Source organism: Aquarana catesbeiana, linkage group LG13, assembly GCF_042186555.1.
Source record: "Aquarana catesbeiana isolate 2022-GZ linkage group LG13, ASM4218655v1, whole genome shotgun sequence".
Taxonomy (NCBI): domain Eukaryota; kingdom Metazoa; phylum Chordata; class Amphibia; order Anura; family Ranidae; genus Aquarana; species Aquarana catesbeiana.
Genome location: NC_133336.1, coordinates 45,717,120 through 45,731,783, shown reverse-complemented (window position 1 = coordinate 45,731,783; position 14,664 = coordinate 45,717,120). Strand labels below are relative to the sequence as shown.

General features: G+C 46.5%; 1 protein-coding gene across 2 annotated transcripts in view; it reads left to right on the top strand.

Annotated features, from left to right (window-relative positions):
• Positions 1-14,664, top strand: part of MAP4K5 (mitogen-activated protein kinase kinase kinase kinase 5) — a 200,165-nt gene that overhangs the window by 66,884 nt on the left and 118,617 nt on the right. For both annotated transcript variants that reach the window (XM_073608559.1, XM_073608558.1), the window contains exon 2: positions 3,078-3,135. In XM_073608559.1, the coding sequence (XP_073464660.1) occupies positions 3,078-3,135 (58 nt within the window). The remainder of the gene's footprint in view (positions 1-3,077; positions 3,136-14,664) is intronic.

Sequence of the window (14,664 nt, the reverse complement as noted above, 5' to 3'; positions counted from 1 at the left end):
CATCCTTGTTATTTAACCACTTATCCTTAGGCGATATATGACGTCCTGGACTTTAAGTGGAGATATCTGGGTGATGCCTGAAGCTAAAGGCATCATTCAGATATCTTTTTTTTTCAGTTGGCAATTCCTTCACATGTAAAAAGCCATCTTAGCGGCTGTTTATCTGCTTGGAGGAAGGAACACCAATGATGGGGCACTATTCCCCCCCCAGGAACACCAATGATGGGGCACTATCCCCCCAGAAATACTTATGATGGGGCGCTTGTCATTGTATGAATGTTTTGCCACTGTAAGTAAAGCGCTACCTTATTGCAGCTCGGTGCTTACCGCTGCTTCTCTCCTCTCTCTCTTCCCTCGAGGGCAGTAAAGTGGGCGGGGCTGAGAATACACCGCTGATGTCAGCAAAAAGGAGAGAGGCGGACGTGCAAGGTGGACATTCCCGGTCACATGAGCGCCGCTATGAGAAAGCGGCTTGTACACAGGGGATTGTGTAACACTCGGATGGAGTTAGGACTGACAGGCAGGGAGGAAGGTGCGTGCAGACCAACGAATCGATAATGAAAATCGTCGACAGCGATTTTCATTATCGATTTAATTGTTCAGCCCTATTGAAATCCTCTTTGTGCAGCCTAAACAACTTGGTCCCCAAAATATAAAAAAGTTAAAATGCCGCACTATGCATTGCAATCTCTTCTCCTTTTAGCTAAGATCAAATGTAGTATCTGTTATTATCAATGTCCAGTAGGGATGCTCTGCCATCATTCTGGCCTTCTGGTTGGGATGGTTGGCTGTATATTATCCCTGCCAGTATGATGGGAGTCCTTGGGGTTCTATCCCATGTGAAAGAAGCCAAATTTAGTGTCTACTGGGTAAGCTGGAGATTAGGAGTATTTCCCTGGTGTGGAGGATTCTGAGGGCCCAGTGCCTTCTGGCTGGAGCGTTGCTACCTGGCCTGGTCGAGGGCTAGGAAGGCAGAGAGCCCTATGGTTTCTATGGGTTTGGGACCCCACTGTGAGAATAACCATTAGTCCACAGTACAACTTGCTTTTATCTGCACCTGAACTCATGGGCTAGGTCTTTAATCTGAGACCAGGGCAAGTTTGGTATCCACACCCTACCATCCTACAGGATGGTAGGGTGTGGGTCTTTTGAGCCTGCACCGAGTTTCCTAAGAGAGCTCCTAATCTAGTACTCAGTGGTTGGCTTCAGCTGATCACGAGGAGAGGGGTCTGCCGGTCCTTTCTGCTAGGTGGACAAGAGTGCCTCACAGGAGCCTCCCATTCTTGGAGGGTCAAGAAAGGATCCTTCCTCTTCGGGAAGGGGCCATATGACACACCATAGTGCACTTTTTTGTGTGTTCTCAAGTACTTTTTGGTTTACTTCAGGGTTTCGTTTTTGGGCATCGCACCACGGGCCAAAAAGTAAAAACTGTGAAGTACAGTAAAGTCTGCTTGCTGACGCATTCATTCTCAGCCTGTTAACTGGTGTGTTTGGGAAAATTATCATGAAGATGGAGCTAAATTCATAAAAAAAAGCAGTTTACCCTCCTGATGAAAATCTTTAAGGCTCTGTTCACATCTTGGCGTTCCGGATCGTGGGCGGAATCGCTGAGATCTTGCCCGTGATTGGGAATCGCGGGACACCCATATGATCCACGTCACTTCCAATGGCAACCCGATCTCTGCGCGATTTTACTGCCATCCGGCAGACGACAGTCACTCTAGAATCGCAGGACGCCCGTCGCCCAAAATAAGTTCTTTAACAACTTTTGGGCGACAGGTGCCCCGCATTTCTGTTTGCGTGATTTTACCGCCATTGTCATCCACCGTATTGTGGTAAAATCGCGTTGCGATCGGGGTGTTATTGGAAGTGAAGGGGGTCCCACGGGCGTCCCGCAGTTTGTCGTGATTCGGAATCGCGGGTTATTCTGCTCGTGATCCGGGATGCCAAGATGTGAACGGAGTGTAAAGCTGAGCTCCAGGAATAATCTGTATTGCATATCTACATTGGTCCAAGCATGGATCATGGTAAGTATGCAATGTGTCAGTTGGATCAGCATGTGAAAAGACTGGTGCAAGACAGAATTGGCTTGTCAAGCTCCAGTAGACTTCAACAAAATGGTGGCCGCCTCCATGCAGACACTGACTTTCTGTTGCATAAATGTAAATGGGTAAAAGGTGGCTTCAGCTTCTGTTCTCCACTTGTAGAGAACTTCTCAGATGCGTTTTGCCCTTTTTTGGGGCTTAATTGTAGAGGTCCCTCTACGAGGCCTCTTCAGACTGTCTGCACTGTGCAACAAGAACTGAGAGCAAAGAAAGTTTTCTGTTTACCAATCTTGTTTGATTCGGTGTGGTCTGCGTAAGGAACCACTTTACTGCTCTGCAATCATGTAATCACGGAGGACCGCAGACTGCTAGAAGCAGACAAAAGCTCCTGCATCACATTTGATTGTTGACTTCCCATTGTGGCCTCTATGATTAAGCCCCAAAAAGGGCGAAACGCATCTGAGAAGTTCTCTATAGGTGGAGAACAAGAGCTGAAGCCCTCTTTTGCCCATCTCACTTACATATATGCAATAGGGAGTCGATGTCTGTGTGCAGATGGCCACCATTTTGTCGAAACTTCAGACTGAGATCATTATATATTTTTCCTGTCCCAGCCTGCCCATGGCATGACAGAGTTGCGGTAGCCATTTTCCCTGCAACCAGTCTTCCAACTCGTCTCATATGTGTAGACAAGCTGCAGATAAATAGGTTGTCCTAGTGGGAAGATATAATTGTCAGCATCTGTGTTCTGTATATTCATTACAATTTTTATCAGGAGAGTTGGGGGTGGGGTGGGAAAAGGACTTTTTGCTCTATATTCAGTTCCATTATAATACATAACTGGGCTGCATGTTGTGTGTTTTTGGGTGTTTTTTTGTTTTTTTGTTTGTTTTTTTTCCCCCAAAGGTCTGCTTTTAAATATTAGTTTTTCATTTATTGTCCAGGTGAGTCTCTGGAGTAGAAATGTATTTTTAGTGTGTTTTCCCGGAATTGGTTGAGTAACCAGAATATTATGTGTGTTTTTGTTTCCAGGCTAGAAATCTACAGACGGGAGAGCTGGCCGCAGTGAAGATCATTAAGCTGGAGCCTGGTGAGTAGACGCTGCTTTATTCTGCACGCTTTCCCGTGAATGGTTAATGTGTCGCTGTGCAGAGTTTCGTTATCCTGTGTCTTCAGCATGTTCGTGGTTTCCTTGCAGGAAGTGTTTAAACAGCTCTGAGACATCAATCTTGTGAAAGCGCCATGGGGTTAAAGCCAAGAGTGTTTTGCCTTTAATTTCTTACCTACCACTACCTTATTTTTTTTTTATTTTTTTTATTATAACAATGGACCTAATGATGTAAATACTATTTTAACATATGCAGATTTACCAAACAACTTTACAAAACTAGCTTCTTACTTCTGTTTTTGATTCCCATGTGTTTTGAGAGCAGTCACTACAGGTCTAGGCCTGGTTTGAGTTGCTTAAGTTCAGACTGTCTGTGTCTGCTCTGTGCAACAAGGACTGAGCAAGTAAGTTTTTTGTTTCCCATCCCTGTTTGATTCAATGTGGTCTGTGTTGGGAGCAACTTTACTGCTCTGCACTCATGTAATCACTGAAGACCACAGACTGCTAGAAGCAGACAAGCTCTTGCATAGGATTAGCTAAGCCATGCATCACATTTTATTGCCCACTTCCCATTGTGGAGAGCACTTCAATAGAGATCACTAATGTCTTTCTTGCCCTCAGTTTCAGTCCACATGCATGTACTTTACACACTACAGCTATATTTATGCATGGTTTTCCTGCATAATATGCTTGTATACTGCTACACAATCATAAAATCATTACTGTTTGTATGTACAATGGTTTTATGATTGTATAGCAGCATTAAAAACATAATTTGTGGCATATGATCGTGAAGATATTGACTGACTCATACAGGTATGCTGAGCAGATGTCTTCCTTGTTTTCTCTCCTAGTGCAGAAAAGGTGACTGTAAACAAGGAAATGTTTCCACCAGCCTTAATCACTTGCTTACTGGGCAATTTCCAGCTTTTAGTGCTCTCACAATTTGAATGACATTTGCGCGGCCATGCAACACTGTACCCAAATTACATTATAATTTTTTCACACAAATAGAGCTTTCTTTTGGTCATGTGTAATCGCCACTGGGTTTTTTATTTTTTGCTAAACAAACAAAAAATGACCGAAAATTTTGAAATTAACAAAGCGTTTTTCATATTTTGTTATAAAATTTTGCAAACAGGTAATCTTCTCCTTCACTATTGGCACTGATAGGATGGGCACTACTTGTGGGCACTGACGGGCACTACTTGTGGCCACTACTTGTGGGCACTGGCGGGCACTGATGGGCGGCACTGGTGGGCACTGATGGGCGGCACTGATGGGCAGCACTGGCGGGCACTGATGGGCGGCACTGGCGGGCACTGATGGGCGGCACTGGCGGGCACTGATGGGCGGCACTGGCGGGCACTGATGGGCGGCACTGGCGGGCACTGATGGGCGGCACTGGCGGGCACTGATGGGCGGCACTGGCGGGCACTGATGGGCGGCACTGGCGGGCACTGATGGGCGGCACTGGCGGGCACTGATGGGCGGCACTGGCGGGCACTGATGGGCGGCACTGGCGGGCACTGATGGGCAGCACTGGCGGGCACTGATGGGCGGCACTGGCGGGCACTGATGGGCGGCACTGGTGGGCCCTGATAGGGGGCACTGGTGGGCCCTGATAGGGGGCACTGGTGGGCCCTGATAGGGGGCACTGGTGGGCCCTGATAGGGGGCACTGGTGGGCCCTGATAGGGGGCACTGGTGGGCCCTGATAGGGGGCACTGGTGGGCCCTGATAGGGGGCACTGGTGGGCCCTGATGGGACCCATGTCTCTCTAACAGAAAGCGATGAACGGTTTGCTTCTTTTCTTCACACTGACAGGACTCGCTGATCAGAGCACGCCCCGATAACGTCCCTGTACGCCCTCCTGGCACTTTAAGCCCGCGCTATAGCCGTCTTCTGGCAATAGTGCTGGCGCAAAGTGGTTAAAGTGGTGGAGGTCTACCTGAACAACATGGGAGAAGTCAAAGGTCATCGGGTACAGTGTCTCCTCCTCACACCTGATTTAAACCTGTGCTTGCCGTACTACCATGTCGTAGTCATGTGCATTGCACACCAATCATGGATTTAAAATCCAGTGGTGAGAGGCAACAGATCGCCTCCTCACCACCTGTCAAACGCAGTTGGGTCGCTTTTCAGAGGAACAGCAGTGCCTGCTGCACTTGTGAATGAGCCCTTAGTTGCATTCCGCTCCTTCACATGCATGTAAACTGCAGCACATCAGTGGGAAAGCAGCCCTGTACTATTAATGCCCAGTGTATTACTTCGCACTGACCTGAAGATCTGTTCTTTCCTGCTGCTGGCACCACTCTGGAGACCACTAGCCGGGATAAGAGGTGGGGTGCAGTTGGTATCACTCCGCATGGGACAGGAGCCAACACTACAGAGGAGGCATCGGCTTATTGTGGCTCTCGCTCCCTACTACAGCTCCAACTTTACAAGTAGTCCCTCTGCATTGCACTCTGTTTGATGCTCTGGAATGGTGGGTCAGCAAGCCCAGACTGCGATCATCCAGTCACCTGTCTGCAATCTACTGGTTACTCACCCCCAGTTTACATTTACCCAGACATGTCAGGATAGCTCTCAAATCACGGGAAAAAAGTCAGATGTATTAAGTCTATATTTTTATATATGTTCTACCTGTGATATGCTTTCTGGGGATTTTTTTTCCTTTTTTTTTTTTTCTTTTCTGTGTATAATAATTTTTCAGTTCCTTGGTTTGATATGTACACGGAACATAGTGGAGAAGGAAATATAAAAGAAATGGAGACAAATGTTCTATATCTGATAACATGTGTTACCAGGGATGAGGAGCTGCAGCTGTGTCCCCAGAACTACATTTTGCAGGTGACCAGCATTGGCAAGCTTCCCTCCCACAACCTAATGCTCTGAGCACCTCAGCATCTGTAATGCTGGCAAATTAAGCTACAGGGTACAGTGCCCGGTGCTCAGCAGCAGGAGTAAAGCTTGCTGATCGCACTCCCCATGCTTTGCCCACTCTACAAGCCGCCATGATAACTGCTGCTTCTGCTGTAGACTAGTTTGTGAAAGAAACCGCTCAGCCCTGCTCTGCCAGCGCTATGTGTAGTCCGAGATTGGGAGTCAATAAGGATACCGAACAGGAGGAGATCTGTGAACTGCTGTATACTGATCTCCTCTGCAACCAGAAAACCTGCAGGTTTTCAGAACTTAGCATTTGCATGTTCTCACCTTCAGGCTTCCAGTGCCCTGAGTCGCCTCAGATACTCTTGATGTCTTGATAAAGAGTACTTGTCAGCAAGCCATTAAAAATAAATTTTTATCTACTGTACATACTAAGTGCCAGTGTCATACCCTCTGCACTCCTCTCCTCCTATGTACATCAAACCCTCCGCACTTGTCCACTATACCTACTGCCCTATGTCAAACCTTCCGCACACCTCTCTTGCACATACTTCCCCATGCCAGTCTCTCTACGCTCCTCTCTTGTATATACTACATGCTGCCATGCCCCCCACACTTCTCTCCTCATCATACAGGTCCATGTCAGACATCTGCACTCCTCTCCTGCACATACTGCCCCAATGCCAGACCATCTTCACTCTCCTGCACATAATGCTGCATGCCAGACCATCTTCACTCCTGCACATAATGCTGCATGCCAGACCATCTTCACTCCTGCACATAATGCTGTATCAGACCCTCTTTACTTCTCTCCCGCACATACTGCTCCATGCCAGACCTTCCATTCTCCTCTCTGCACATACTGCCCTATGTCAGACCATCTGCACTCCTTTCCCACACACATACTGTCCCACACCAGATCTTCCATACGCCTCTCTGCACATACTGCTCTGTTAAAGCAGCTGCACTCCTCTACTGCACATACCACCCCATGGCAGACGTTCCATACTCCTCTTTGCACATACTGGTCTATGTCAGACCCTCTGCACTCCTCTCCCGCACATAACGCCCCATGCCAGACCTCCTATATTCCTCTTTCCACATGCCGCCCTATGTCAAACCCTCTGCACTCCTCCCCCACACATACTGTCCCATGCCAGACCTTCCATACCCCTCTCTGCACATACTGCCCTATATGAGACCCTCTGTATGCCTTTCCTGCTCACACCGCCCTATGTTGGACCCTTTGCACTCCTCTCCCATACATACTGTCCCATGCCATACCTCCCATATTCCTCTCTGCACATACTGCTCTGTTAGACCATCTGCACTCTTCTCCTGCACATACCGCCCTATGCCAAGACCTTCCATACTCCTCTCTGCACATACTGCTCTATGTCAAACCCTCTGCACTCCTTTCCCACATTTTACTGCCCCATGCCAGAACTTCCATACTCCCCTCTTTGCATACTACTTGCTGTCATATATTCTGCACTTCCCTCCTTTACATAAGGATGCATTCACACCTGAGCATTTTCAGCTCATAAAGCGCTCGTAAAACGCCTGAAAAACGCCCAACAATCAAAATCCCATTCATTTCAATGGCACCTGTTCACATCTGGGAGTTTTGTTACCTGAAGCAAACTGCCTGAAAAACGGCCTAAGCTCAAAAAAGAACATGAGTTTCTTTGGGGCAGATTACAGGCGTTTTTCTGCCTTTTACATTGGTGACCTGAACAGAATCGAGGGAAAATCGCAATAAAAAAAACGTGCGACTTTGAAACGCTTAGGTGTGAGTGCAGCCTATTATCCCACATCAGACCCTCCACATTCCTCTCTTGCACATATTGCCATCTATAACACTTCTTTCTGATTTTTCGCAATCTCCCCAACCTTGCTTGTTCTGGAATGGGCACACGTCTGCTAGTGTGACTAATGCTGAAGCAGAGGTCACATTGTTCTGGGGAGTGATACTTGACATTTTCCTCTATACTGATATTTTTGTTATATGTCCTTTAATTATGGCTTCCTCTTTAAAAAAAAAAAACAAACGGATTTCTGCACAGATGAGTGGAGTGTGTTGTGTTCTTGTGTGTTTGTACTTTCACCACGGTCCCTTGTGTGAGAACTGTCACCTGTGTGTTCAGGAAGGCAGATGATTGTTTTGTGCTGTTGATTCCTTATTATTGTACCCTTCAGTGATCACATTTTGAGTCAAGATAGTTTAGCAATTTTTTTTTACATGTGAGTTTTCAAGATTTGATGGTAGCTCTTCCTTTATTAAACAACCTGCCATAGACATTAAAGTGGAACTAAAAACATGTTTTTTTTTTTTTAAATTGTGGATAAAGTAAGGGAGGGTTATAACTCCTGTAAGGTTTATTTTTGCCATTTGTGTCCCGTTGAGAAGATTGCTCTTCACTTCCTGTCCCATAATCAAAACAGGAAGTGAGCGAAAATCCTTTGTGTTCCTTTTTACTTTTGGTGACATAACAGAGGGTGAATCTCTTGAACACAGACGGCAATAAAAACCTGACAGGTTATACAAAGCTAAAAAAAAAAAAAAAAAAAAAGTTTGCCTTTAGTTATACTTTAAGCAGCTCTGAGTTGCCTTACTGGATAGAAATCCAGCGTGCTCCTGGAACATAGCACTGCACCCTTGAGCTGGATCATCCACAAGGAAGCCTAGGTAGGAGCCTATAGGGCCCTGTGCATATCTATGGGGCCCAGCTACAACCTTGATGTTTCTTCAGAAAAAAAGGGGAATAGCATGCTTGGTCAAAGCTGTGTCATCTTGGTGTCATTTATAGGGGAAGAATGAACTTGTAGACTGTTGGTGCCTGATGTCAGTACAGTACAGGCCATGTAAAGTGGGTGGCTTCTCTGCACCTATTGCAATCCTTATTGTCGATGGAAGGAGTGGAGGGGCCAAAGCTGCTACCTTACCTAGATCCCCATTCTGCCTAATCTGTCTGTGCCAGCCTTGTGCCAGGCCTGGGATTGGTGATTATATGCTGACAGTGTCTTCAAGATGCAAGCGGGAGCAGCTGGACTTCATACACACGGGCTGAATGCCGGGAGACATTTGCCGGTACAAAAAATACCGGACCGACATTCTGCATGTGTGTATGTCTGTGCGGACCAGCATGCTGGAAAACCAGTAGTTGACCGACTCCCTATCAGCGCTCTCAGCCAATGGCAGAGCGCTGATCGGAGTATTCTGGCGGGGGCCACCCCCTGTCAGAACACAACAGCTCAGCGGGGGGGGGGGGGGGGGGGAGATCGCTGTCCTAACCTCATATTATGGTTAGTACAGCGGCTCAGACCGAAGTTGTCAGTTTATTTTTTTTGTGCAACCAGCGGGGTTGCACAAAAAAGAAAACTGTAGTGTGTACCACGCTATACTGGCTGCGCCCAGGGTCAGTATTCGCAGGTAACCACTGAGATGAGCGGTTACATGCGAACAGCAGTGGCATCCGCTATTAATTTGTACACAGTGTAAATTTCACCATTGCGGCTGTTGGTACACAATGGGGTCGATTTACCAAAACTGGAGAGTGCAAAATCTGGTGCAGCTGTGCATAGAAACGAATTGGCTTCCAGTTTTTTTTTTGTCAAAGCTTAATTGAACAAGCTGAAGTTAGAAGTTTATTGGCTACCATGCACAGCTACACCTGATTTTGCACTCTCCAGTATTAGTAAATCAATCCCACTGTGTGCAACCATGTTAACAAATGTCAGAAAGAATCTACTAAGTCTTGCCGGTGTTCTGCCGAGAAAGTTCCGCTCGGCGGATAAGGACCCCCCTCCGGCGGAAATAGCCGAAGGTGAAAAGGGTAAAATTAGCTGTACACGGTGCCTGTAAGAGGGCCCCTCGCGGGCTCGCTTCGCTCGCCACGCTTCGGGCACGGCCTCGATTCGCTCGGCTCTTTTTTTTTATTCCCCCTCTAGGTCCACTTGGATGGTGGGGAAGGAACCTGGACCTAGGGCGCAGGCACCGTGTACAGCTGATTGAACATTTTGAGCTTCGGCTATCTCCGGCTGATAGTAGTTCGTACTGCGCAGGCGCTGCGCCTGCGCAGTACAGGGGGGGTCCTTTATCCGCCGAGGGAACTTTCTCGGCAAGACACCGGCAGCCAACAACATTGCCTGTGTATATTCAAAGGAAGACTTCAAGAAGGCAGGTATGTTTACTTTGACAGAAGAGACATAGCATGTCTCTTCTGCAATGAAGAGCCAGCCCTGACTTCTGTTCTAAGCCCTCTCTTCACATCGGTGTCACTTGTCGAGCGATTTGACGGGTCAAATCAAATGACAAGTCGCACCCTATTGTCGGCAATGGAACTATATATATTGGTGCGACACCGACTTTGTGGTGCCGCACCGATTTGAAAAAGTAGTTCCTGCACCAATTTTAGCGATTTTAGGTGCGATTTGCATAAACATCTGTGCATGAAGATGTCAGTCAAGTCGCACCGACATGCGGCTTTGAAATTGTGCTATTTCCAGTGAAGTCACACGATTTCAAAGCTGCATTCGGTGTTAATCTAGACTTAACCTCACTTACGACCTCCAAGTTTATAGCGGACACCTCAGTGGCCACTAAGGGTAGGTTACAAAGTGAAATCAGGATCAGAGTGGTGGACAGAAAATACTTTTCTGGTTAGCAGTAGAGCGCACATTTACATTTAAAATTTGAAATGGCTCACCAGTTTCTGCCTCAGGCCTGGTTCACACCTATGCATGTTGTGGTTGATGCATCTTGCTGGTGCGGTTTGTATTTTTCACACACGTCTAATGCATTTTAATGCTTTTTTGTGTTTTTTGGGAGGTGCTTATTGTCATGCGGGAGAAACCAGCAGAAACTCATCAAAAACGCAAGCGCTGCATTTTTGTTGTGTTTTTGATGCGTTTTTGATGAATTTCTATTAAAGTCTATGGAATCAAAAATGCAACCTGCTGCGGAAAAAAAAGTCCCTGATTCTTTTAAAAAAACGCACTGGTGGAAAATGCACAGATATGAATGTGACCCATAGGAAACCATGTGTAATGGACTGTAGTGCAGTTCTGCAAAACTAAAAATGCATAGGTATGAATTGGGCCTAACACCCCTTTCACGCTTAGTAATCGGGTGCACCTTTTGTTTTTTCAGGTGGATCTGATTGGCAGCTCCATGCAGCTGTGTGTACAGTCGGATATAAACTGACTTGTGTTGATTTACACCCGCCACACACGATTAGAAAATCGCACAAAAAAATACCGCTTTTGATGCAATCGTACGATGGGACAAACACAATTGTTTCTTGTACGATACCAGATCATACAATTTTTTCTTTTATTCAGTACAGTTGTACGAAAATACAATACAAATACACTACAATACATTACACAACTTCTGAATTTTTATTCTGTTGTACGAGAATTTTTGCAACTTTAGTAACTTCTTCATTTTCGATATGAGACTCGCATGCAAAAAAAAAAAACGGGCGATGGTTTGTCCGATGATCTCATCATCTGTACCAGGCTGCAGAGGAAAAACAAAGAAGACTGTGTCCATTTTTCAAAACGTAAACCTGGTAGATCAGAGAGAGCCTGATGTAAAAGGACATCGGAGTCTGCTTACGTCTGGCTGCCCATAGAGCTGTCACAAGTCCACCCCTGTCCATCGGACACAAACTGAACAGACACAGGTGTAAAAACTGACATCTGTCCCTTTCTGCTCTGATTCAGCAGATCTACTCACAGAGCGGATTCCACTCAGTGTGAAAAAGCCCATAAAGTGGTTGTAAACCTCTGACATGAAATCTGAACAAAGCATATCCCTGTATAGTGCGGTTGTCCCAATACAGAGCATTAAGTGTCATTTCTGTATGCTGCTTTCTTCCTCTGCTATCAGCATGAATCACTTCTGACAAGTTTTCCTGACACCAAGAGAAAGAAGGTGATAGGGGAGGGACCTCCAGCTGACTGACAGCTGGCTCTGTTCCTGTGTGAAGGGGGGTGGGGGGTGTCGCTTATCTCCAATCAGCTTTCAGAGCTCTCCTCACTGAGCTCTGCAGAGTGCAATTTCAGCTCTCCGCCCCCCTGTTTTGTGACAACTCAGACAAGCTTTATACATTTTGTAATTTGACGGAGGTAGAAAAGACTGTAGATAAACATGTACAACTTATATAGGAGGATTTGTTTCATCTCTGTGTATCACTTGAGGCCAGTCATTTTACTGGGTATATGTAAAGGCTTACTACCACTTAAATGACCACTAGAGACATGCTGATTTTCTGTGTCTGCTTGTTTGTCTGGTGAACCTGGTGGAGCTGCGGCAGAAAGGACAATGTACAATTTAAAACTCTACCTAAAGCCAAAAGTTTTTTTTATTTGGATAAGGTAAGGAAGGTTTATCAGTCCTGCGTCCATGCAGGGGAGATTTGGCCTCTATTTGTTTTAGTGAGCATTGTCACTGAAATAGAATGTGGTGGCAAAACCAACATTTTGAAATGTCACTGGAACAAGAATAGAGGGGGAAATCTTTCAGGATGGGTTCACATATGTACCAATTGGGTTTTCACCGCATCCAATTCGCGTGACATGCGAGTGTGACTGGCTCTCAATGGAGCCGTTCACACATGTCCCGGGCGGCTGCGGGGTGATTTCCAAAAGGGTGCGGTTCGGGTGCGAAATCGGGCAAAAAATTGGACCTGAATTGGTGAACAGGAACGCACCGGACTCCATGCTGGAAATATGCATATGTGAACCCGGCTTAAATGGGGAAACTTTTTGCAGGGACAACTAAAAGCAGATTTCCTTCACTTAGGAGAAATTTACACTTGCATCCCAAAGTGGCCTTGGGACAGGAAATGACACAGGAGGCAAAAAAAATCACATCAATTTTAACTATTTCCTATTTTATCCAAAAGTAGAAAAATCTGCGCTTAAAAGATGTACGAGTTTTTTTTTTTGTTTTTTTTAAAGATTTACACTTAGGTCCTGCCTTAGGTGGGTGCTGCATCTGTCTCCTGGTGCCTCCAACACTGAGAACTGAGCGATCAAACACCGCTGATCGCTCGGTTCTCATAGCTCTGTGAACAGAGAGCTGATTATCAGTCACAGCTGTCTGCTCTCCTCCCCCTCGCTCACTGAAGCACTGGGCTGTGGAGGGGTGGGAACGGCCAGCTCAGGCAATGAGCGGCTTGCTGAGAGGCTGAGCTGGGTGCCGGTGTTCTGCCGAGAAAGTTCCGCTTGGCGGATTAGTTCCCCCCTCTACTGCGCATGCGCAGTAGAAGCCGGCGGAAATAGCCGAAGCGGAACAGCTGAAAATCAGCTGTACACGGCGCCTGTAAGAGGGCCCCTTGCGGGCTCGCTTCGCTCGCCACGCTTCGGGCACGGCCTCGCTGCGCTCGGCACTTTTAGATTCCCCCTCTAGGTCCACTTGGATGGTGGGGAAGGAACCTGGACCCAGAGCGCAGGCGCCATGTACAGCTGATTGAAGCGTTTGAGCTTCGGCTATCTCCGGCGGCCGACAGTAGTACGTACTGCGCAGGCGCTGCGCCTGCGCAGTACAGGGGGGGAACCTATCCGCCGAAGGAACTTATTCGGCAAGACACCGGTCCCGGCATGTGGGGGGATCCCGACTCCTTGCCAGAGCCTGGACCGGCTCTTTGACATCGGCTGACAGCAGGCTTCAGACCCCGCTGTCTGCTGAAAACAAACTGCGCTCCTGTGATCCACGGAAGAAGTACAGCCAAAGCTTCCTTTAAGATTTAGAGGTGAGCAAAGTTTTCTGTAACCATTTTTTATTTTTTGTTTTCCACAAAGTCAGAAAAACGCAACCAGCAAGCATACAGCTTTTCATTTTTTTTTTTTTTTTTTTTTTTTTTTTGCATCTACACAGTTTAGTAAGGTGTCTTCAGTGTCACCTTCCAGATCTGAGACCAAAGTGTTCCCTGGAAACACGTGAAGAGCAGTGAGCCATGCTCTTGTGTCATTGATGTCTTCCATCTCCTTGTTTTCCAGGATGTGTTGTGTGTAAATGTATGCAGGGTGTATCCGCACTGATCCGGACGTGTGATATGTGGACAATAGGTAGACTGGTATCACTATGGGGCCCTGGTGGTTTCATGTAACCATCACCGCATGACATCACCATCTTCCACTCTGCTGGAAGGCTGACAGAGCAGATCTGTGTAGCCAAAAGGCTTCAAATTCCACATCAGCAAATGTCCTTTTAGTCTTCTGGCAGCAAAAAAAAAAAAATGTAGGCATGAAGAATCCCTACAGAAGTAGGTATAAAATGCAACCTTCAACCTCAAATGGTAATTTGCAAAAGCTTTACATGGACTATACGAAATAGAAAAAGGTTACACATACCGTAAGTGAAACACCTCCACCCTTTACTAAGAATAACAACCTTGTTATCATTCAAGGCCAGTTCACACCACATGCAGTCCCAGTGCATTTTTGACCTGCATGGAAAGTAGGTTATATGGTTTCCAATGGCATAGTTCACACCAGTGCAGTCAGTTTCAGACTTTTCAGTTCCAGAAAAAAAAGTAGAACATGCTGCATCTTTCCTGCACTGGATCGCAGTAAAATGCATCATAAACGCACTGGACCCTAGTATAGTGAA